The sequence below is a fragment of the Hyla sarda genome, chromosome 1 (genome assembly GCF_029499605.1).
Source record: "Hyla sarda isolate aHylSar1 chromosome 1, aHylSar1.hap1, whole genome shotgun sequence".
In the NCBI taxonomy this organism is placed as follows: Eukaryota; Metazoa; Chordata; class Amphibia; order Anura; family Hylidae; genus Hyla; species Hyla sarda.
This window is the reverse complement of record NC_079189.1, coordinates 333,774,995-333,800,094: the sequence shown is the minus strand read 5'-3', so window position 1 is coordinate 333,800,094 and position 25,100 is coordinate 333,774,995. Positions and strand designations below refer to the sequence as shown.

At 41.5% G+C, this 25,100-nt stretch overlaps 1 protein-coding gene across 3 annotated transcripts in view; it reads right to left on the bottom strand.

The window, feature by feature from the left end:
• Positions 1-25,100, bottom strand: part of ADAMTSL1 (ADAMTS like 1) — a 956,942-nt gene that overhangs the window by 214,520 nt on the left and 717,322 nt on the right. For all 3 annotated transcript variants that reach the window (XM_056519753.1, XM_056519743.1, XM_056519759.1), the window contains one exon: positions 23,133-23,369. In XM_056519753.1, coding sequence (XP_056375728.1) covers positions 23,133-23,369 — 237 coding nt within the window. The remainder of the gene's footprint in view (positions 1-23,132; positions 23,370-25,100) is intronic.

Genomic DNA, 25,100 nt, shown 5'->3' with positions numbered 1-25,100 from the left:
AAGACTATTATGTAATTGTTATAAAATTGAAGAACATATCAAATGTGATAACAATTTCTACATTGCACCAAAGAGAAATTTCCAGTCCTGAAATATCCTTAGATGCTTTGAACATTTCTATAAGAAAAACTAAAGTGATTTAAGAAACTTTTTCCCACATTACACTTTTAGTAACTCAAAATCAGAAATGCTGATAAAGGTCACACACGTGAACTTGACTGATAAAGGCCCTATTATTCCCAGTACAATGCAGGAGTGTATGCTACATAATTGAATCAGCTGAAAATACAAGTATTGGAAAGCAATACAGAATTCACTATGTGTATCCAAACATACTTATCAGTGTGTGAAAGCTGCTCAAAAACCCATGCGTGTCTACCTTCCCAAGGGTGTGGAACATTGCAAGGGAATAAAATAAGTTTATTAACTGCACACAGAAAAAACGGTCTCCTTGCCATGAATGTTATCCTGTCTATGTTAAGCGTAATCAATGTCATCATTGTTTTTCTCTGACATTTCCCACCCAGTGTTGCTGGGTAATATATTAGAAGCCCCTCTGGCGAAAGAGGAATTAGTAGTAATGAATTGTACAGAAATGCCTATCTAATAGCAAGGATAGGGGCCTGGTCACGGGGGAAAAAGAAATCTGGCCAATGATAAAAAATGGAGATGACTATTGAATGTTTATTGTATTAATGCTCCCCATCCCATTATGAGCAAATGCTCAGAAACAAATGGAAAGCTAATTCATAAGCCAAACTGGAAACATTTATTTTGTTCTTTAGAAACAATAAAGTTTTTTTTAAGTGAACTTGTTGTAGTATTCTTTAGAATAATACCTAAAAAGAAAAGCTTACAGCACTTCAAAAATTGTGTTGTTCTTCTGTTGTTCTTCTTTGATTGTTTGCCAACAGTACTGACACCTAGACTTAATTTCTGCTACTGCTCTGGCCAATCACTGCACAGCACATACTCCTCTCTGCTATACAATGACTGGCGGTATGTTGGAATCAAGATTTACACAGTACAGTTAAGTAGCATGTGGAGGGAGAAGAGATTATTAATGGGGTTATGTGATCAAAGGTGAAAGATAAAGCAACAGCAGGTTAAAGAGCAGGGAAAGGTTTACACTAAGCACTGAGCTGCTACTATTGCTGCTAATGCTGCTACCAAGCTAAAGGGATGAGAGTTTACACTCCAGCTTTGTGAGCATACAGCAGTAGGTAGACTGGTATTTACACAAGGAACAGCTGTCCTGATCTTTATATGGGTGGTGAGAGATGAGAGGGAAGGCTTGATTAATCATTTAGGAACAGTGTGGAGGCTGGTTCAGCTTGCAGGTACACAGTCCATGCTCTCTCCTGCACATAGCACATAGTAAATCCAGCCCCTACTTCCTTTAATGTGTCCTGATCTAGCTGTTATAAGATACAGATTTTCCCTGACATCAGGAAGTGGACAGCAGAATGCAGAATAGAGGACCATCTAGTGCCTATTTTAGAGCTACTTTTCTGGGGGTAAGAAGTCATTATTAAGTGATTTACAAATATATTAGTAATCATAGGCTATCACTTGGAGGGAAATTATTTAAAATGACAGTGCCCATTTAAGACAGCTGTCCCAAATAGATTTTTCTCCTAATTCCCCCTTACATAAGTATTCTTGAAATGACAACCAAGACCAATCTTTGTGTCCCCTAGGAACAGAAAGAAGACTATATATGCTATAATCCCTGGCAAATATTATGAAATAAGCCCAAGCCTTTTTCTTACTTTAGAAAGTAAACAAATCACAGATAAAATATATTATTGAGCAGGAAAAAGGGAAAGTTATTAAAGGGGTACTCCGTCACTAGTCATCTTATCCCCTATCCAAAGGATAGGGGATAAGATGTCTGATAATTAGGGTCCTGAGGCTGGGAACCCCCACAATCTCTCCTGCAGCACCCACCTGTCATCAGTTCGATCCATGCACCAGATGACAGGGGGTGCTGAGGGAGAGATTGTGGGGGTTCCCAGCAGCGAGCCCCCTGGGATCAGACATCTGATCCCCTATCCTTTGGATGGGGGGGTAAGATGTCGTGGGGCGGAGTACCCCTTTAAAGTGTATATCTAGCTGTTGAACTTTGGACTGTGTGTAACATTTGGTATAAACCAAATAGGATGGTTATCAAAGGAAGACATACAAAGTGTTTAGAAAAGATAGAGCAATGTACTTCAAAAATAGAAAATGCTCAGCAGGAGTTAATGTTTGGGGGAAAATGTAGTATTGTGTTGCCATAAGAAGCCAGAAAAGTTGTGCAGCAGATCTGATTTGACAAAACCTTGAGTTGGATTCAAATTAAAAGCTACAACTTCTCTTAGTTTTATTGGAATATGCTATAAATACTTGGAAGACAGGTGTAAAACTTTAGCCCAACAGAATTTAGCCAAGTGATCCAATCCAGCATCTCTAAAGTGACAGCATAGGTTTCTGGAACACTTGGTGATAAAGCAGACCTACCAGTGCCAAAACCAGGCCACAAACTGTAAGCACAGCATATGATAGTGTATATGTGTAAATATTCCCTTGTCATAACATATGTTATCCATAAGCAATATAAAATGATACTGACATTCAGAACAACCTAACTTGCCAGCATAAAGGAATCATTTGTACGTGTTCACTTCAGCTGTAAATTAAGAAAGAAATGACAAGACTGACAATGGTTGAGTAGAGTTATATTAATAGGTTTGGGGACAGTCTGTTCAGGACAGAGAGGGAAGACATCATTTCCTTCCTTCTCTAACAAAACAATGTCTCTTTAGGGGCAACATACTCAGTGTCTTAAAGAGTATGATATCCCTCTTTTCTCCTGGATGGGAAGGAAAAATGTTCTAAGGACATATGTTGTCCCTAAAATATTACTTTGCAAATAGTCCCTATAAATGTAGCAATGTCCTTCTTTAGGAGTACAGCAAAAGGTGAATGGGTCTGTTAGATACTGCAGAGCCATCACACTTAATAGATGGTTAGACCTGGTTAAGACATGTTGATCTTGAATAAGCTTCATGTATCAACTTTCGAAAATCATAGCAATGTATTGGAAACAAAGAAGCAAACATATATCCAGGTCACCCTTACTTCCCATCTGCGTCTCGGATGTTGCAGGGCAGCACCCATTATGGTATATGAGAAACAGGAATGTTTAGAGCAGTATGTGCCGTTTCAGAGTTTTGCTCTTTATGAACCCACATCAGAAAACAACGAGTAACATGTGACGCGTTTCAGGTGTAGTGCACACCCTTAATCGTACATACAATGATGTAATAAAGGATTTATAGCTACCCACCCCTCAGTCTCGTTGTGGAAGATTATCTTGTCTTTTGAAACGGCCTATGGAGGTTTGAAGAGCCTTATCCCCCTACACCTTAGTCCCTACCCCTTCCCATTATATGCCTTTTAGCTTATTTCCTTGACTTGTACAGGAAGCTTCTATTACTTTATACTCCATGTGGTCTCGGCTTGTGTTGGTATCTTTATCTTATTTGTTAAACAAGAACCCACTGATGCTTCAACCATTTTGTCTCTCTTTTCACCCTTGCCTTCCGCCTTTCTGCTTGTCTCTCATGTCCACAAATGTAGTCCAAAACTTCTCCCCACCTTACTCATTGGTACATGTTCAAGAACTTTCTTCTTACTAAACTACCCACACTTTGGAAAATCTCCCATCTGTATAACTGTATTACTTCCCAATCTCACATCTTGAACCATGTTTTCTTGTACTTGGGATTGAGACTCAAATGCCTCACTTTCTGAATCGGAGGTACTCACTATTCTTGCAAACTTACACAGCTTCTCTAGATGTGTTTACCTTCCAGTGAACCATTATAAACCCCTCACATGCTGGTATAAAATCTCACAGTGGCTTTAAGCCTATAACTGCCTCCATCGAACTTATGTTGGTGGAAAAAATTGCAGACCACTGAGTCTATTAGTCAAGGAAATAACTTACAACCTAGTTAAGAATGGAAAACCCAGAACAATGTCTGTCCTTTCATCAACTACTAGATGTCTGGCATAATATCATTTTTTGTAACAAATGCAAACTTCTGACGAATATTTGTTGACTGATTTGCCTTCCTATACATCAAACATATTCAAACAGGCTGAAATCAGTTTGCCATTCTCACATACAGTGGGCCTCATTTACTAAGAGTGTCGGGTTTTTACTAGTGGGAAATGTTGTTTCAGACTTGCAGGATTCCTCTCTATTTACTATTGGGAAAAAGTCGGGTGCATTTTCTGACCATTTTTTTCTAGGTGGAAATTTCCAGCCATTTATCCACAGGATTTTCTTTGAATTCAATAGTAAATAGGTCCGGTTGTGAAACAACGCCCCTTTTTGGGCCAGCCATGCCCCCTTTGCAGCAGACCACGTCCTTTTTAGTCTCTTTACAGTTCAATGTTCGGGTTGTCGGATTTTCCAGGCACACACTGTCGGTTTCAGCTTAGTAAATGAGGCCCAGTATCTTGGGCACATTTTAAGCAGTTTTTGGTCCCCTTTTTCCCCAAAGATCAAAGAACGCCTGAATAAGAATTTGTGGAAACATAGCCTAAGGCTGAGATCATACATATTATTTTGATCTTTATTTAGTTTGAAACCAGGAGTGGGTCCGAAAGGTGGAAATCTTTTTGCAGACATTTGCTGTATGACAGTATTGTAGGAGGTTAGAACATCATGGCTGCTTTCTTGTTCATGGGTTGTGTGAAGTATTGCAGCTTTGCCCTATTAAAGTGTATGGGACTGAGCTGCAATGTCATACACAACTCTTAGGCTAAAGTGGCATTGTTTCTAGAAGAAAGTAGTCATGTTTTCTAACCTTAAACAGCCCCTTTCTATGGTTAAAGTATAGCTGCTGCTTTAAACCCCTTATTTTAAGTAACTGTATAAATATAAAAGCTGGAATGTTCACAATACATCACAATACCTTATTTTGGCCTTAAAGTGCCTGACAATAATATTTAGTCTTTAGGCATGAGATTAGAAATGATGTACGATGAGTGTTTTTACACATTGCACTTGAATAGCTGTAATGAAAACATTTCATTCCAGTCAAATCCTAAAATGACCTTTGTGTGTATATGAGATATGTATATTCTGTTCACCACTTTTCCTTTATTGCCTTAGAAAGCCTGGGAAATGCAGTTTATTGAATTACTATGCAAATTACAAGCATAACTGTTTACAAGACACTTGTGTGTTTCCATGTCACATTCCATAACGTCTCTGTTTATTATTATAATACACGCATTCAATATCCAGCTAAGCTTGCTGTAGACTGCCGCTCTTGTTCTCAAGTGATGCTTACTGGTAAATACTAGATATTCAGTTTAACTCAAAGTTTACTGGGACACAGGAGATAATGGAACCAGCCGGACATTATCACTTGGTGCTTCCTCTATATTCTATTCTTTTCTCTTTAACACTGTGCAGAATGTAAGCAGTGTTTTTTTTTCCGTATTTTGACTGCCTGTGTTCAGTTTAGGGTTATGCTGTATGCATGCTAGGCAAACTAGATCACAAAGGGCCTACAAATATCAGTCAGGGTCTCAGTACTGAGATTTCCACCAGTTGCTAGATAGAGCTGGGAAAAGAGCGCAGCTATTTGCTTCCCTCCCTGTATCTTTTTTGCAGGATTTGGGTTTTATATTAAGGTAGGTTTTACACCATTAGTATATCATCAGTATCTCATCCCTGTGTATGTGTACAGTAAATACTGATAGACTGTCTTCGAGACAGTCTTCGGAAATTGAATTACAATACGAAAAAAGATAACTTATTAATTAAAACAATACTGATGAAATTTAGATCAAAAAGATTATTTGCATATTTAAATGTCTAACTGGTATACAAGGCAGAAAGGGGAGGGCACACTGGGCAGCAACTTCACCTGTATGGAAATGTGCAGTTCAACCTCGGCGATCTGTATGAGTGCCTCCTGCGAGGTGCATATACTGAAGATGAAGTATCAATAAATATGGTACAAAAGGGGTGTATGTGCACTCACCGCTCAATACAGGTCACTGCGTTACGGGGTCCGGGTCACAGGAAGCTTGGTTTCAATGTGGACGCATAATAGGTAGTGCTCAGAGGCATGCCTTTTGTACCATATATATTTAAATGTCTCTTCATAGTATTTATTGGGGGCATTCCATCATCAAAATAGATGAAGATAACAAGTGTTGTGTTTTTAAAATAGGCATGCATTTTAAATGGCCATGTGAATACCCCTATAGACTGCAAAACAGGAACAAAATATGGACTTAAAAAGACACTGTGAAACAGGCCTGCAGCAAGATGGTTAGAGAGATGGGGAGAGAAGCCTTTAGCCATGTGCTTCTACCAGTTCTATCTAGTGATCATAAGGGTCTGAATTCTTCAGCACAATCCGACCAAATCTTTTGACATGGTTGTGCGATGTTTCAAAAGTTTTTTTTTTAAGTGACAGTAACGCTTTCTTTTTTTAAATAAAGGCCATCACCTTGCTTTATACCAATGAACAACTAAGCTACCTTAAAGAAAAGTTCTATTGTGTAAATAAACTGAATTTTAAAGCGCAACTGTCATGACATTTTGGTACAATAACCTGCACACAGCCTTTGTACTGTGTGCAGGTGGTGGGTATAACAATGTTTTTACCTGAAATTTGGCGGCTTTCATGACTGCAAAAAAGGCTTTTATTCAAAGCCACTGACGGTTGGATAGGCGTGGCGCGAGGTACGCAATGCCCCGCCGCTGCCACGCCCACCCCCACGCCTACTCCATATGTCCGCGCTGGGACCTCTGTGTGATTGACACACAGGTCCCAGCACATGCGCCCTTCAGCTAATCTAACCTGCACGCTGCTGTGTGTCATCCAGCAAGCGCTCGCTCCCGCCGCCGTCTTCCTCCTCAGTGTGCCTGCGCAGTGCTAGGTGCAGAGAGCGCGCTTCCTCTCTGCACATATTATCGAAAACTAACCTGATTGCGCGCTACTCTGCGCAGGTGCACTGAGGAGGAAGACGGCGGCGGGAGTGAGCGCTTGCTGGATGACACACAAAAGCGCGCAGGTTAGATTAGCTGAAGGGCGCATGCGCTGGGACCTGTGTGTCAATCACACAGAGGTCCCAGCGCGGACATATGGGGTAGGCTTGGGGGTAGGCGTGGTGTCGGCGGGGCATCGCGTACCCAGCGCCACACCTATCCGACCGTCAGTGGCTTTGAAAAAAAGCCTTTTTTGCAGTCATGAAAGCCGCCAAATTTCAGGTAAAAACATTGTTATACCCACCACCTGAACACAGTACAAAGGCTGTGTGCAGATTATTGTACCAAAATGTCATGACAGTTGCGCTTTAATTATTGGTTGTAGCTTTTTTCACATTATGTGATTGACGGGGCGTAAAAGTCACAAGTCTTCATATGCTCATGAGCTCCACCAACCGTGGTAAGTTGGACACAAGTCTTAAAGTTTTTCCTATGAAGCAAAGTTGACAAAATCAGATGTGACCACATACATATAGGTAAAGGAGTACAAATGTGCTACATAACTGTACTGTTCTTCTCCTTCATGGATCTGGTCACTTTTTTATTTCCTTTCTGAACTGTCACCCTGAGCACACACTTTCCCACAATCCCCCTTTGCTTGCACAATAGATTCAAACAAGCAATATGCAGTTGAGCATGCGTGAGAGTATGAGTGAAGAGGAACATCCTTATGCTAACACACAAATGACAGCACTCAATCCCTGTCTGAAGTACTTTAAGAGGTAAATGGGATTGGCAGATCTCCTGGCTCAAGTACTGAAGGTATGGAACAAATCTGAAACCAAGGAAATGGATTTAGGGGTCATTATTTCAGAAGATTTAAAGGTAGGCAGACAATGTCATAGAGCATGAGGAAATGCTAGCAGAATGCTTGGATGTATATGGAGAGGTATTAGCAGTAGAAAGTGGGAAGTGCTCATGCCGCTGTACAGAACACTGATGAGACCTCACTTGGAGTATTGTGCACAGTACTGGAGGCTTTATCTCCAGATGGATATAGATATTTTGGAGAGAGTTCAGATAAGATCTACTAAACTAGCACATGGGTTGTAGGATAAAACTTAAAGGACCTTAACATGTATAGCTTGGAAGAAAGACGAGACAGAGGGAATATGATAGAGACTTTTAAATTAAGCATTTTATAAGTTTTTAAATAGAAGTAACAATCAACAGAGAAAAAATATTACATACAAATAGCAGATGATGCACAAATGAAGGCACCGCAGGTGAACACCTGAGTAGTACAGGAGTACAAATAACAATTAACCACAAAATCCAGAGCATCTGGAATGAAGGATCGCTCAAACTAGGGTGGCTGAGACACTACAGAGGGCCAAAGACATGTACGGCCAACCAATCCATGTAGGAACATTAACAGAGAGCCCTAAAACAGCTCAACAAGAAAGTAAGAAGGGACCATAAAGTAAAATACAGATCTATGAGACAAAACAAAGACAGAGTGTTACGGCTGGTTGGTGTGGATCTGCTGTACCTGAGTGGATGATGGCATGAGGAGTGGAGTCTTAGGAGCCGCTGGTTTTCACCAGAGCACGCCGCAAAGCGGGATGTACTTGCTGCAGCAGGCGGCTACCCCCGGCATGACTCGTCCACAAAGGCAGCCGAGGTGATGCGTGGCACAGAAGGAAGAGTCGGGGACAGGCAGGTAGGTCAGGGCAGGAAGCAAGGAACAGTGGTCAGGAAACATAACACGAGAACTGGTACATGGAATAGCTGATACAACAGGGAACGCTTTCTCTGAGGCAACCGGGCACAAAGATCCGGCAGGGAAACAGTAGGAAGTGCGGGGTTAAATAGGGTAAGTTCCTGACAGGCACTAATCAATGGTGCACTAGCCCATTAAATCTTTGAGAACTGGCACGCAGGAAGACGGCGGGAAGACGGCGGGGCAGGTGAGAAGCAGCAGACCACGTACTTTCACATCGCATCATGCAAAGCGCTGTACAGTCCATGTGGGGAGTCGGGTAGGGATAGCACCCACGGCCAGTGGCGCTACTCGTAACACAGAGGACAAGGAAGCACAAAGGACCAACAAGGGGATAGGGAAAATGGAGGGGTAAGGAAAAGAAAAAAGAGGGCAGAAGACAAGAGGGAAAGGAGGGGAGAAGGAAATGGTCAACAGGGGATCAGGGGGCCACGGGTTCCCAGAGTCTAGCAGGGCACAATATTCAGGTGTTGATTGGAAAGTCATTCAATCAAACCACATCTTAGTGTAGCAGTCATTTTCCGCAGGGGTCAAAGCGATCAACTCCTCAATATGTTGAAAGTAGTTAACTTCAGCAAGCAATTCTCCAGTAGTGGGAGGGTCTGTCAATCTCCATCTACAAGGTATGACCGATTTAGCTGCCTGCGGAAAATAATGCAACAGGAACCTCCAGTAGGAGGGGGAAGAAATATCAATCAGCAGTTTAACGTACCATGGACCAGAAGGGGGGCAAAGAGGGGCAATCCCATCAAATGTGTGACATTTGCATGTGCCTGTGGAGAGTCCGCATCGCCAGCAAACGTCAGGGACCGACAGGTACCAATGATGGAGTTGCTCCAATGTGCGGTACCAACTGGAGAGGCTCTTATAGTTAGTTACTTGCATTCTATTAGGTATGGCAGACTTATGAGGGAGATGGAAACACTTCTACCACTGCGCTGGGGTAAACTGTTTATGGAGTTCAGCCTCCCAAACAGAGCAAAACGAGAGCAGGTAAGAGGTATAACGTGATAGCAGCAGTTCATAAAGGAAACCAATGGTATGAGGAGGCAGGAGGGTGTAAGACAGAGATGTTCAAAGTAGGTCAGGTCCCGATGCAAAAGGGTCGATCATTTGTCAGAGGCATAAAAGTGCTGTAGTTGCACGTATTCAAAGGGCCGACGAGTGTGGGATGTCATGTCAGAATGGATTGATGAAAGAGTAAGCAGATCGGTGGAGGAGAGCACATAAGTAAAACAAAGTGGATTCAGTTTAACCCCTCTTAAAAAGCAATGAGATGCGGCACCCAGAGGAAATTCTGGATGATCAGTGATAGGTAGCCAGGGGCTTGTAGGGTCTACCATGGATTCACCCGCCAAAGAGCACCAAAGGGCAGAGAACGTCTGTTGCGAGATAAACGAAAATAGGGACAAGGAGGGTGGGGGTGAGGGCCAGGACAAAGGAAGCCCAGCCAAGGAAAGAGGCGAGAAATCATTTGCAATATACACCCAGAGTTTGGAGGCAAAATTATGCAATGAATCAAGCAAATGGGAATGCATAGCCGCCATTTAGTACAGATGACAGTCAGGCAAACCCACACTGCCGGCCTCCTTAGGGCATAAAAGAGTTTTGCATCAAATACAGGGGCGACCCGAGGCCCACACTAATGAGTTAAAGTGACTCTGCAAGGCATGCCAGAACGAGGAAGAGATTGCACCAGATAGAGCAGGGATTGCACCAGATAGAGCAATTTGGGTAACAGTGTCATCTTTAATATATTAATCCTACCAAACCAGAAGAAATTCTTCTGGCGCCAGGACTGTAAGAGGGTATTAAACTGCGTCAGAAGTGGGGTGAAGTTACAATGGAAAAGGTGGATGAGCCAGGATTTTCATTCCTAAATACGAAATGCCCACTGTAGGTCAGGCAAATGGGAAATTATCCCTAATGAGGTCCACAGATGACTGGGGGAGGAATACATTCAGTGCTTCATATTTAGCAACATTAATCTTAAAGTTAGACCAAGCGCTGAACCCAAACAGCTCCGCCATCAACGATGGAAGTGATAGATGAGGATTAGTAACATACACTAAAAGATCATCAGCAAATGCTGAGCACTTGTATACATGGTGCTGATCCCCGAGATTTCCAGGTTCCTGCAAATGGTCATCAACAGATGTTCCATAATGAAGATAACCTTGTCGGGTGCCAGTGTGTATCCTGAAGGGTTTGGACAGAGAACCATTCATTTTAAGGCACGCAGAGGGGACCTGGTAAAGCTACATCATTTTAGAAATAAGAACTGGTCCAAGACCAATAGCTGATAATGTCTGCTGCAGAGCGGACCAAGAGATATGGTCAAATGCCTTTTTGCCATCTAAAGAGAGAAACATAAGGGGGACCAAGCATAGTGAATAATGTCCAGTGTTTTAAAGGGGTACTCCACCCCTAGACATCTTATCCCCTATCCTTTGAATAGGGGATAAAATGTCTGATCGCGGGGTTCCCACCGCTGGGAACACCCCGTCATCTGATGAACGGAGCAAGCTTCGTTCCGCGCCTGATGACCGGCAATGCAGGGGCCGGAGAATCATGATGTCACAGCCCTGCCCACTCGTGACTTCACGTCCGGCCCCATTAATGAAAGTCTATGGGAGGGGGCGTGATGCCCGCCATGCCCCTCCCATAGACTTGCACTGAGGCGGGCCTCACAAGGGGGTGGGGCATGATTTCACGAGGGGGCGGGGCCGTTTCACAATCCTCCATCCCCTGCTTTGCCAGTGTCGTGTCTGTATTGGCCTGTGTTGACACACAGCTATTAGTTTGCTTGTGTGTGAACAGTTTTATGTTCCCTGGCCAGGGAATAGTTAATGCCTCTGGCTTTGCTAGCCAATAGCTCCTTGGGTGTGTCTATTTTAAGTCAGCCCAGTCTAGCCTCTGGCCTGGTGTGACTTCATTATATCCTGACTTGCTAAGATGCTGGACATGCTGCTTTGGAGCTATGGGTGAAACACTCTTTATTTGAGCTTTTAATCTACTATCTCTGTTTTAGCATGCACTTTGTATTTTCTGGTTTTAGCCATGGTTAGGAGGAATGCTTATAGTGGATTTTAATCTGTGTTTGTTTAGTCGGTTTAAGGATTTGTATGTTCTTTTTGCTATGTGTCTGTTCACGCTGTGTTTTCTCTTGGATCCGATCATATGAAATTCTGTGTTTTATATTTCTGTTTTCCTACTGGGTCAGCTTCTGACCACACTGTGGAGTGTGCCGCTGGCCAGTAGTCTTTTTGGATTTATTATTAATGGCTACTCCTTAAGGGAGTGAAGTGTCCAGTTTGTGTGTTCAGTGTGAACAGTGTTCTATCTATATCCTGTGTATTTAGGCATCTCTGTTACTTGTCCATGGGGACTCAGAGGGTATTGTTATTCCTGCGTCTACTGGAGGTGTTCTGAAGGGATTGCGATTATTCCTGTCTTGTGTTCAGTGTGAACAGTGTCCTATGTTAGATCCCTGTTACCTCTCCATGGGGACTCCTACGACTAATGGAGGTGTTCTGAAGGGATTGTGATTATTACTGTCTTGTGCTCTGTGTGAACAGTGTTCTATAATTAGAAGAAAAAACAAACAAATCTACACTCACCACCAGGATAGGCGAATGGCGCTCCTATATGGAGTAGAACATCTGACCGAGACTGCAGAGACGGTTTGTGCGCTCAGAGGCAATTACATTGCATTTATCCTAGCACCACCGCCCGACATTTGAAAGTGTTGGCTCAATTTTGCATATGCATCCAGCTGCAAGTATTTTACCCTGAAATTTGCGTTTATTGCATTTGGTGCCTTCCTATCCACTTATCTACTTATCCACGTAAGTGTTCTATAATTATATCCTGTTGAATCTGTTTTTCTGAGTTGTAACTTGGCATCCCTGTTCATGTGGGACTTTGTGTTTACTGGAGGTGTTCAGAGGGATTGCGATAATTTCTGTTTAGCGATAGATCCCGTTTACCTATCCGTGGGGACTCAGAGGGTATTGTTATTCCTGTGTCTACCGGAGTTTTTTTCTAGGGGATTAAGCTTATTCCTGTTTTGTTCTGGAGTATGTTCAGACTTTTCCATTTTCCCGTCTGGGGTCTTGAACTCTATATGTTTATTAGTTCTTTATTCAGATCTTTGGAATTCTGTACATGACCGCTTATCTATAGAGTCCTCTGTTCGTGTCCACTGATATAGTGTCCTCTGTACTAACTCTCTGATCTGTGTCCTCTGAACTTTATATTATAGAGTTCTATGTTTCTGTTATGTTTTTGGTTTGTGACCGACTATTTATTAGTATGTGTTTTTAGGCCCCTGCACTTAAGTTCAGGGAGGGACCGGCGCCCAGTTGTCGATCCACCGTTTATGGTGGATGGGCAAGTAGGCAGGGAGAGTGGTTTTAGGGTCAGTTTAGGGCTCATATAGTTTTATATTAGAGGGGCAAAGTTTCTGCAGTAATATGAGGAATTATTTTACTGAGTATTACTTTACTGAGAGAGTAGTGGATGCATGGAATACCCTTCCTGCAGAAGTGGTAGCTGTAAATACAGTGACGAGGTTTAAGCATGCATGGGATAGGCATAAGGCAGCAATCTCAAACTGGTGGCCCTCCAGATGTTGCAAAACTTCAACTTGAAGTCTTGCAAGATCTGGAGGGTCACCAGTTTGAGACCCCTGGAACAAGGCTATCCTTCATATAAGATAGTATATACGTATATGTATATACACTTAGATAGCTGACAGATGCTGCTTACTACAATTTAGTTTACTGTTAACTAAAATTCCTTCATCCTATTCCATGTCAGTTTTACCAAACTAGACTAGAACTGACCTTCTCCAAATTAGAATTGACCTTCTCATAGAACCTAATCAGAGTAGTTTGACAGGACCACTCCCAAGATGATACACAGTTATACACTTTTTCCATTGACATACTTCAGGATAGTAACTTAAACATTTCACTAAAAATAACTGTCAAACTTTCCAGGCTCACTTTTTGACTCCTTTTTAAACTGCCACCACATTTGTGATGTGTAAGTCATTTGAAACAAGACTCCATCATTATGGAGTATTGAAATATTAGAATTAAAGGGTACCTCTCATCAAAAAAACTTTTGATATGTTATAGATTAATGTATGCAGAATAACTTTACAATTGCATGTTATTAAAAAATATGCTTCTTTCTATTTAATTTTCCACTTTGAAGAAATGACCCCTAGGGGTCTCCCTACCAGTCCTGGCAGCAAGCATTTCAGACTCATGCTGGAGTCCTAAACACTACGAGCTGCCAGTCTGCTTTGTTCACAAAGGAGAACACTCAGAGCTGCCAGCCTACTTTGTTTACAGCCTGTTTGGCTGTGAACAAAGCAGGCTGGCAGCTCTGAGTGTTTAGGACTCCAGCATGAGTCAGAAATGCTTGCTGACAGGACTGATCGGGAAAAATACAATAGAAAGAAGCATATTGTTCATTAACATGCTTTTGGAAAGTTATTCAACATTCATTAATCTAAAATATATCAAAAGTTTATTTGATAAGAGGTACCCTTTAATGGTCATCTGCAATGACTGGCTAAGCAGGCATTCACTATGTGTCAAGATGAAGAACAGGAGGTGCTGACAGTGGGGAATGGCCACATTGGAATGACACTGGCAGCGGAAATGGGGGCAGGTTAGAACATTCCTTTATTTTTACCCCTTACCCTGAGAAGTCATGTATGTAATCATGTCTCCATAATACCCTGTACATCTGTTTTAACCCCTTAAGAACCCCTTTTAAAAATCATAACCCTTTCAATTTTGCACCTACAGAACTATATGATGGTTTGGGTTTTGCACCACCAATTGTACTTTGTAATGACATCAGTAATTTTACCAAAAAATCTATGACAAAACTCCACAAAAATTATTTGTGGGACAAAAAAAAAAAAAAAGCCATTTTGTAAATTTAGGGGCTTCCATTTCTACGCAGTGCACTTTTTGGTAAAATGACACATTATCTTATTTATGTAGGTCCATATGACTTAAATGATACCCAACTTATATAGGTTTGATTTTGGTTTACTTCTGGTGAAAATTATAACTGTTTGCATGAAAATTGGTATGTTTAAAAATGTCCTCTTTTGACCCCTATAACTTTTTTATTTTTCTGCATACAGGGTGGTATGAGGGCAAATTTTTGCATTGCTATCTGAAGTTTTTATCAGTACCATTTTTGTTTTAATGGGACTTTTTGATCTTTTTTTATACATTTTTATGATATGCAAAGTGACCAAAAATACTCAATTTTGGACTTTGGATTTTTTTACGAGTACGCCACTGACCATGCGGTTTAATTAACATTATATTTTTATAGTTCAGACATTTACGCATGCGACAATATCACATATGTTAATGTTCTTTTTTGTTTACATTTTTTTTAAATGGTAAAAGGGGGGTGATTTAAACTTTTATTAGGGAAGGGGTTAAATCACATTTATTAACTTTTTTTTCACCCATAGGGGACTATAACATGCAATTCCTGATTACATTCACTGATCAATGCTATGCCATAGCACAGCATTGATCAGTGTTATGGGCGCTCTGCTGCTCCAGCCGGATCTCAAGCATGGAGCAGTAGATTGCCGATCTGACGCTGAGGAAGAAGTTAGGGACTCTCCTCACGTCTTCTCAGCTCCACTTAGCTGCAGGAAAGCATTTTTTATACAACTTTCATTGCCGTATCTAAGGGGTTAATACCGGGCATCACTGCGATTGGTGATGTCCCGTATTAGCCACGGGTCCCGGCTGTTGCTAGGTGTTGAGACTGATGGGCTCTGACGCGGCATCAGCGTGTGACCCTGCATTATAGCAGGGGAGCGGGCGCAGCACGTACAGGTATGCCCTACATCCTTAAGAGGTTAAAGTAGTGCTACCCTTCTTCCTGAATTAGACAGATAACATCAGGGATGTGGGAATCTTATCGGCCGACACCCGGGACAAGTAGTTTTGGGCGCCAGGCAGGTGAATTTTTCATAGATTTAGCCCTGTATCGGGCTAGCAGGGCCGGACCGACTTCGGAAATCTCACCTCACACCCGCGCTCAGGGTGTATGAGGGGGGCGGCCCCCAGCTGATTTCAGTATCCTGGGGCGCTGCTCAGAGAATCCACCCCGTGCCCCAGTCTGTCCTCCTTCACACACAGAAATCCTCCCCGTGCAGTACAGTCTGTCCTCCTCACACACAGCAGTCATTATGGAGGTCAGTAGCTGTGCACAGACGTACTCTATTCCCCCCCCCCCCCCCTGCTCTGTGTTTTCCCCGTGAAACCTTGCAGCCTCTCCGTGGTAGATGAGGTCCTGAGGAGACAGAGGAGGGGGAGGGGGATGGAGCTGTGTGCGGGGGAGGGGAGGAGCTGTGTAGGGAGCTGTGTTCATCCTCGCTCTCCCCCTGCTTCTTGTGTAATGTAGAAGCAAGTGAGTGTGAAGCAGTGAGAAGCTCAGGTGAGGAGGCAGAGCATGCGGGAAGGGTGGTTGTATGTGTATGTAATGTGTAATTAGGGGGGTGTATCAGCGGCGGCTGTATGTATGATGTGTTCATATGTATGGTGTATGTGTATGGTGTATGTGTATGGTGTATATGTATGGTTTGAGTGTATGTGTGATGTGTGTATGTGTGTGTATGATGTCTGTGTATGTGTGTGTGTATGATGTCTGTGTATGTATGATGTGTGTATGATGTCTGTGTATGATGTCTGTGTATGTGTGTACGTAATGTATGATGGGGAAGCAGCGGCGGGTGTATGTATGATGTGTCTGTATGTATGATGTATGTATGTAATGTATAATATAGGGGGCAGTGGCCGGTGTATGTCTATGTATGGTGTGTGTGTGTTATGTATAATATAGGGGCAGTGGCCGGTGTATGTATGTATGATGTGTGTGTGTGTTATGTATAATATAGGGGGCAGTGGCCGGTGTATGTATGTATGATGTGTCTATGTATGATGTATGTATATACTGTATAATATAGGGGGCAGTGGCCAGTGTATGAATGTATGATGTGTCTATGTATGTATATACTGTATAATATAGGGGGCAGTGGCCGGTGTATGTATGTATGATGTGTCTATGTATGATGTATGTATATACTGTATAAAATAGGGGGCAGTGGCCTGTGTATGTATGTATGATGTGTCTATGTATGTATATACTGTATAATATAGGGGGCAGTGGCCAGTGTATGTATGTATGATGTGTCTATGTATGTATATACTGTATAATATAGGGGTCAGTGGCCGGTGTATGTATGATATGTGTATGTATGTATGTTTTGTACAGGGGCGGTCTGACAAGTGCTGCCACCAGTTGTGCTATCTAATTTTATTTATTTTTAGTGGTTTCTGGCCACCCGCACTAAATTGCACCCACAGAATCCCGCCCCCTTCATACTCACCCACCGACCAAGAGCCCTACGGATGCACGCAAACACGCTCCGAACCAAAACTACCACTTCCAGCATGTTGCACCATAACCTAAACTGTAGAACTATAAAGTGTAACATGCTGGGAGTTGTAGTTTTGGTTCAGGTCAGCTGCAGAGCCATAGGCTGCATCAGGGCATGCTGGGTGTTGTAGTTACTAACTGTAATTCCCAGTATTCCTTGACGCAGACTATGGCTCTACAGCTGACACAGACCAAAACTACAACTCCCAGCATGTTACAGAATAACCTTAACTGTACTATACAGTGCAACACCCACAGAACCATAGGCTGCATCAGGGCATGCTGGGTGTTGTAGTTATCTACTAACTAAATGCAACTTCCAGCATTTTCTGACACATAAATTAGAGTAAATAAAATGCACCACACAAACTGTAGAAGCACAACACCCCTCCCCCCCCGCCCCGTAACACAGCGGCGTTCACTGTTATCCAATCAAAAGACTCTATGTAGTCCCTATGAGGGCTGAAAAATAGTGATTAAAATATTTTTAAAAGTGCGTATATATGTGAATAAGCCCCTTTCCTAATAAAAGTTCTGATAATAAATGGTTCCGATAAAAACTACAGATCCCGGCACATAAGATTACCCTCATACATCCCTGTATATGGGGAAATTGGAGTTATCGGGGTCAGATGGGGGGGGGGGGGGGGGGAAGGGGGCTACAGCTCTCCCGCCGCTAATAGCCTGGCATGCTGCGATCACCGTGGCCGCTATTAAACCATTAGATCACCGCTGCATAAGTTGCCAGCAGTGTCTAAAGGATCTTATATCCATCCCTGGTGGTCTAGTGGGGGGGATCGTACTATTTTGGTTGAAATTATTTAATCTACCAGGACAAGTGGATTTTCTTGAGGGACAAGCAGATTGTGTTCCGCTTTAGTCCCTTGGACAAGTAGTTTTTTTTTTATTTCCACACCCCTGTTTAGTACAGAGACTTTATCTTATCCCTAAGAAAATGTTTAATAAATTGGCTAACACCTTTTCGTATATTTTGTAGATAAACTTCATTTTCCATAGATTACCACACATATGTGTAAATGATAATATCCTTCCCCAAGTTTTGTTTGCTTAGTCATCTTTTGATGCTTACTTTTGCTTCTACAGCTCCGGTATCTTGCTGTGCAAGCTTTGTTCTCTCTCCAATCTTGAACATTGTAAATGATTCTCTTGCACAAACTACCATTTCTGAGCTTTCCTATCTACAGCCTGTGTGAGCTGTCATCCAAGGCTTCTCTCCTACCTGTCCACTCTTTCAACGGTTGACCCCCTTCCGCATAATAGTACAATATATATATTTTAAATGATTTAGAATTTTTTTTATTCAGGAAATGCAGAGCTGGTATAGCCCAACATCCGGTGTGTTTCCCACTGCTACCACTGCTTACATTTTAGGGTTGTTTTCTACTACCTTTGGATGATCATATTGCCTAATTTTCTAATCAATAAAAATGTCAAATTTTGACCTGTGTGAGCTAACATTTTAAGTCTAAGTATTGTCCATCACTTTGATACCTTGATATGGCAATCAATGGTAATACATATTTTAAGTTGCAAACTGGAAACTGTTTTATTTTAGCATGCAATCTTTTCTTTTTACACAGTATATTTTTACACACTAACGGGAACTTTTCCAAGATTTTGGTACCCATCAAACAAATTGATGACCCGATGAATAGGCTCAGTTAATAGAAAAACAGAGTTGAAGTGCTTCTAAGTAAACTGACACAAGGCTACTGTAACGGCTGGTGGTGTGGATCCACTGTACCAGAAGTGGATGATGGCATGAGCCATACCAGGGAGTGGAGTCTAAGGAGCCGCTGGTTTTCACCAGAGCCCACCGCACAGCGAGATGGACTTGCTGCGGCAGGTGGCTCCCAGGTCGATACCCCTGGCACGACTCGTACACAAAGGTGGCTGAGGCCAAGATTGGCACAGAAGGAATGAGACGGACTCATAATCAGGGACTGGCAGGAGGTCAGGACAGGCGGCACAGAAGCTTGGTCAGGAGGACAAGTAGCAAGGAGGTCAGAGGGCAGGCGGCACAGTAGCAAGGTCAAGATACGATGCAAGGAGGTCTGGTTCACGGTAAAGCAGGGCACAAATCAGGAACACTTTCTCTAAGGCAGCAAGGCACAAAGATCCGGAAGTACGGGGTTAAATAGGGTCAGTTCCTAACAAGCACCAATCAATGGTGCACTGGCCCTTTAAATTTCCCAGAAACTGCGTGCGTGCGCCTGGTGGCAGGTATGCGTGTGCCGGCTAACAGGGAGAACAGAGGAAGCAGGAAGATGGCGGGGCAGGTGAGAAGAAGCGGACCGAGCGATTTCGCATAGCATCATGCGAAGCGCAGTACAGTCCGTGCGGGGAGTCAGGCAGGGAGACCGCCCACAGCCAGCGCTACTCTTAACAGCTACTTTTCAAATTTATTTTAATAATTAATCTCAACTCTTAACATATGCAAATAAAGTCCACCCGCTGCAAACTATTTTTCTCTTGATAAGAACAATTCAGTGACTCTGGCTTGGCTTTGTGACTCCTTTCTTTCAATGCAAGCTAATACATATAAGACATTGCTGCCAAAGAGACACTACTTGGCAATGCCCCTAAGAGGCTCGGCTACCATTCTGAACCTAGGCAGTGTCAGACGGTGGAGACGGAGATCCCTGAGACCCAGCATGGAACATGTTTTGTTTTTAATATTCACTCTCTCCCACTACGAGTCTTTGTTTAACCTGGCTCCTGTGCTCACTCTCTCCTTGCCTTGAAAAGAAAGAGGGGGGGAAAAGAAAACATATTAACCATCCAAGCCAAGCTCTTGGGACCATTTAGGAAAGTGGTGGTGGAAGAGGTATAAGCCCCAATGGATTTAAAGTACGCAAAGGACAAGGTTAGAGTATATTGCTTACCCGTAGCTTTTACACTGCCAATTTAGATTTGGCCAAAAGAATTTCTCTTCCTACACAAAAGGGCCAGAGGTGTTGGCTCAACTCAGGGATCTAATGCCAAGGGAAATGAAGCGGGAAGAAAAACAAATAACAACTTGGGGGCTCATTTCCATATTAAACAGTAATGCAGAACTGCAGGGAATCTCATTTCACAGGAGTCAATGCCCAGATAATCTCAGAAGTAGAAGGATGCTGACAGCCATACAAAATCTACAAACACTGTTTGCCTGAAAACACTGCAGACTCAATTACACTCCCTTTCTCTTTCTAACAAGCAGACTTTATTGCGTTAAAGGGAATGCACCATTGGAAAATGTCTTCAACTTTTTATGTAAAACAAATATTTTAGGAATTTATGGTGCTTTATTTTTCTTTTTTCAAGTCACCATCTACATTTAAAAAAATCCTAAAAGCTTCCATTGAGCCTCATAAAAGGCTGACACTTCCTGTTCACCTCATTATCATCACAGGCAGGATTATGATAAAAGATAAGATTTTTATTATAAAGCTAATGGCAGATAACACATTATCTACCACTGATAATAAGTGATGATCACAGCTCCCCTGCACCCTCTCTCAGCATAGTTTACAGGGGTACTCCGCTGCTCCTTGCAGCACCCGGTGTTCAGAACTAAACACTGGGTGCGGGCGGCGATGGATGTGACATAAATAGAGGAGTCGTGGTGTGATGTCACAAGGGGGCAGCTTTCCCCAGCATTTAGAAAAAAAGGTCTGAACGCCAGGGTGCTGCCGGGAGCAGCGGAGTACCCCTTTAAAAGGCATGCCTAGAGCACTCATGCATAGAAGTCAATGGGTCAGCTCCAGGCTACACATTCCTATGGTCCACACGGCTAGTGTAAAGTATCTCTCTAAGTGCTGCAAAAACCAGCTCAGACAAGATGGCCCCATACTGATGTACAGAAAAATATAATAAAACATTTTAAAATAAAAACAGATAAAAAATATAGAATATATATTGTTACTAGTTATAAATAGTAAAAAATATATAGGTTAAATACTGCGATTTATGCTCATTGATATTGATTTTTGGAAAAAGGTAATACATTCAGTAGTGTAAGTGACATAATGCTGCAATATATTTTAAAAATAGACATATATAATATCATTGTTACATGGAATGAGGCCAAAACATTTTTTTAGTATGTGCAATGCCTTATTAACTCCTATATGTATATTACTCAAAAGCAAAGTGTGTCATCTTGTATATTCCCTGCACAACACAGATAAACTATAAAAAATGTGCTACAAAAACTGACAAACAATAGCCCATAAAAGTCAACACAACAGATGCTATCAAGAATCACAAAAACTTACAGTATATCTGCTTGGTTCACAATACTGGTTTCTAAAAGCAAACTTTAAAATTCTTCACAATGGAAAATACTTATCACTTTCAGAATTATATTTTGAATATTTTACACCTTTACTGAACATCTGACAAAATAGCATACCACTAGATGTAATGTTTCAAAAATCTCACTAGCATGAACACTGCCAGTGCACTCACAAATGTGCATGGCGCCAGTCTATGAAAATGGCAGCATTCCTAGAACCGACCTTGTCAATCAGAAAGTTCTTGGAATTTTAATATGAATACCCTTTGTGTATTTCTCAAGATCTCCAAGCATTTCTTGCAAGTTTGGCTAGTTATGCATTATACAGCAGCTCCCTGTTTCAGTAGGTCTACATTGCAAGTCATACAACGGTATATGCAGCATGTAACCAAATATCATTATTAATATTTTATTATTATTTTTTCATTAGTTATACAATCTGGAAAATGCTTATTAAGACTCTCTTATAGAATGCAATGACAAATGGCACACTCAAGTAACATAAAGTGATACTTTTTAAGAAAAGGCATAACCTAAAATAATAAGGATTATCTTTCCTAGTAAAATTTATGTTACTCAGATAGTAGGGAAAGGTGTTAGTAAAGTTGCATCAAAGAAAAGGTAAATAATTCAACCTAAAACCATCCATTGGGCACAATGGCTAAACATAAACTAAATAAAGCTACAAATATAAACTGACCTAATCAACGGGATCCACTACAAGTATAGTATATATGGGGTTTTTCAACTGCCCTTCTAAAGCAGATTTTGGGTGAAATAAGGATTATATTAACATGTCCAATTGGTTGTTAGTAGATAAGTATTTACCTATCTAATAACATAAACATGACTATAACTAGGCTCAAATGATGAAAAGAGATACTTTTTGAGAAAGTACAAAACTGAAGGACAAAGAGAGGCATTATCTTACCTACTAAAGTACATAGTACTCAAGTAGAAGAGAAAGGCAGAAGTGTTCAAAGGCATGGTATAAACATGCTGCATATGAAAATCAAGGTAACTTCTGCAAATACTAACAACGTTAATGGTCTTTCCTGCATAGGTAGTGTCGACTGACCTCTAATGGCAGATATTCAGGCAAGTAAGCATTTTCAACATGTCTAGCACTGGTAGATAGGCATTTGGAAATGGCTTATCTCCCTGTCCCCAATGAGTGAAGTGACCACCCATACTCACTGCAACCGGTTCAACTCAGACACATTAATGCATTAGTTTCAGAACACAGCTCTAACTTTATTGTAACAACAAGAGCATAGGGAAGGGGATGCATGTATAGTATCATACAAACCACTTGGCACTCAAAATGTGTTCTTTCAAACTGAGAGCAGTGCGGGCAATAAAACAGATCTGCAACAAGGTTGTGTTTTTCAAGCAATAATGTAGATGTTTTTGTTCTTTGTACTGATATTGTATGCATTGTGTTCAATTTTATGGAGCCAAAATCAAATATACAAAAGACAAAAATACACCCTCAAACCCTGTTTTTGGCATAGTGTAAAAATATTCTTTTATATTTTGTCACTTACCTGGCATAAACCACTTATGCACATATCCAAGGATTCCGTATAACAGCGAGTACCATCAAGAACTTTAGGAGCAAGTTCCACAATAAGAGATGTCCCTTTTGCTTGGCATTTTAATGAACATGGGTTCTCGGGGTCATTATGAACTGGGAGCCATTCTCTATACTGTCCTTGATATTTGACATCATTATGAGCAGAACACTGCTGTGCCCGGAAATCTCCTGATTCTGCTGGACAATCCTGTTAGACGAGAAAAATTGTTAATGTAAATATTGGTTACAACTGCACTTTAAAAAATAAAGGTAAAAATATTGACTACACTAAATTTGCGTCACTGGTGAAACCAAGATTGATAGTTGATTTTGTCATTCAGTCATGTGACAACAACTATGCCAAATAAATTGCCAATGTCTTAGCCACTGAAAAGAGAAACAGGTACATTAGCAGATGGGTACATAAGAATGAATAATACTTTAGATTGGTTGGTGTTGGATAGTGGAAAGTCAAAGTTGAACAAATGGTTACTGGTTCCTAATAGACTGGGCATAAGAAACCAGGCACAGAAGGTTTGGCTGGGTCACTACAGAGTGGTAGCTTATCAATGATTCATCAATAACTGAGTACACTGTACAGATGTGTCCAGTCTTAGGATCCTATTACATGGGGTGATTATTGACCAAACAGGCTAGTATCGCCCTGTGACTAACAAGCACATTCATTGGCTGATCAGATCATTTTGACCCATCTATAAATCATTGCCTGTTGGCATGTAATAAGGCATGTACAGCCGACAACTGATTGCAGCAAATGGCCACACGAATGATACAGCAATTATTTGTGTGGATCTCCCATCTGGGCACTTGAGCCATGAGAAAGGCTCTGTAAATGAGTGCTGGTCTACAAAATTGGTGTTCATATATTATGCAGTGTCATGCCGTGTAATTGGGCCCTTACCTTTAGTTTAGTAAAGGACTCCGATGTCTCATGAAACCCATCAACACAATATTATTACATGATGTCAGAACATTTACATAACAATCAGTCTTTATAATTATTTATATAGTCCCTGTGGTTCAGTTAGGAAAGGAAACATATGTATATACATGTACCAGGTAATAAGGGTAAAGTTGTGCTGTGTATGTGTGTGGATGGGCCAGATACAGTAAGTGGTGTAAACCCAGGAGAAGCCTTATCATCTAGGAGAAGATGTGGCTTCAGGAGCAATGCTGTCATGTCCTGGGGGGGAGGGATGTAATAAAGAATGGTACTGTAGTAATTGGGTAATACTGAAGAGGGACTAACCTCATGCTCACAAATCTGTATCTTAATTCACAAATAATGTATTTATTCTTATAAGATGTTACATTCAGGGTTTTGAGGAGAGTGGCTCAAGTATGTGAGGGGAGATTGGGAAAGTGTATCAGTGGATGTCAGGTACTGGAGGTGTAGGGATATCCTTGGAGTAACCCAGTAGCTTTTAGTGACCATCATCATGGTGAGCCACAGTGGAAGCATGGGAAGGTACAATAAAAGTTTTATGTGGCCACAATTTTTTTTTTATATCCTCCTGAGAGGACAGAGTGCAGAAAGATAACTTTTCCTGTCTCTATTTGTACTTTTTCCCATTATTTAATGCTGGATGCCAATGTATGTTCTAGTAAAAGTGAAAGAGCTCAGAGTCTGGCATTCTCACAGATTTTATGAAGACCAATTCATGGTGACCATCAAAATGTAAACAAAACATTGAATCTATCAGCTGCATATGTATATCTATATCCAGTTTTGGCCTAATAGATAATGTAAAACAAATTTAGGTTAAACTCTATTTTTCTTCATATGTCCCAGATTGATCAAAGAGAATGCCATACAGATAATACTAATATAGATAAGGATTAATATAAGTAAAATAAGGTTTATGTTGTTCTAACCTCATCATAGTCACATCCGTCCGGGAAAAAACAGGTCATTACA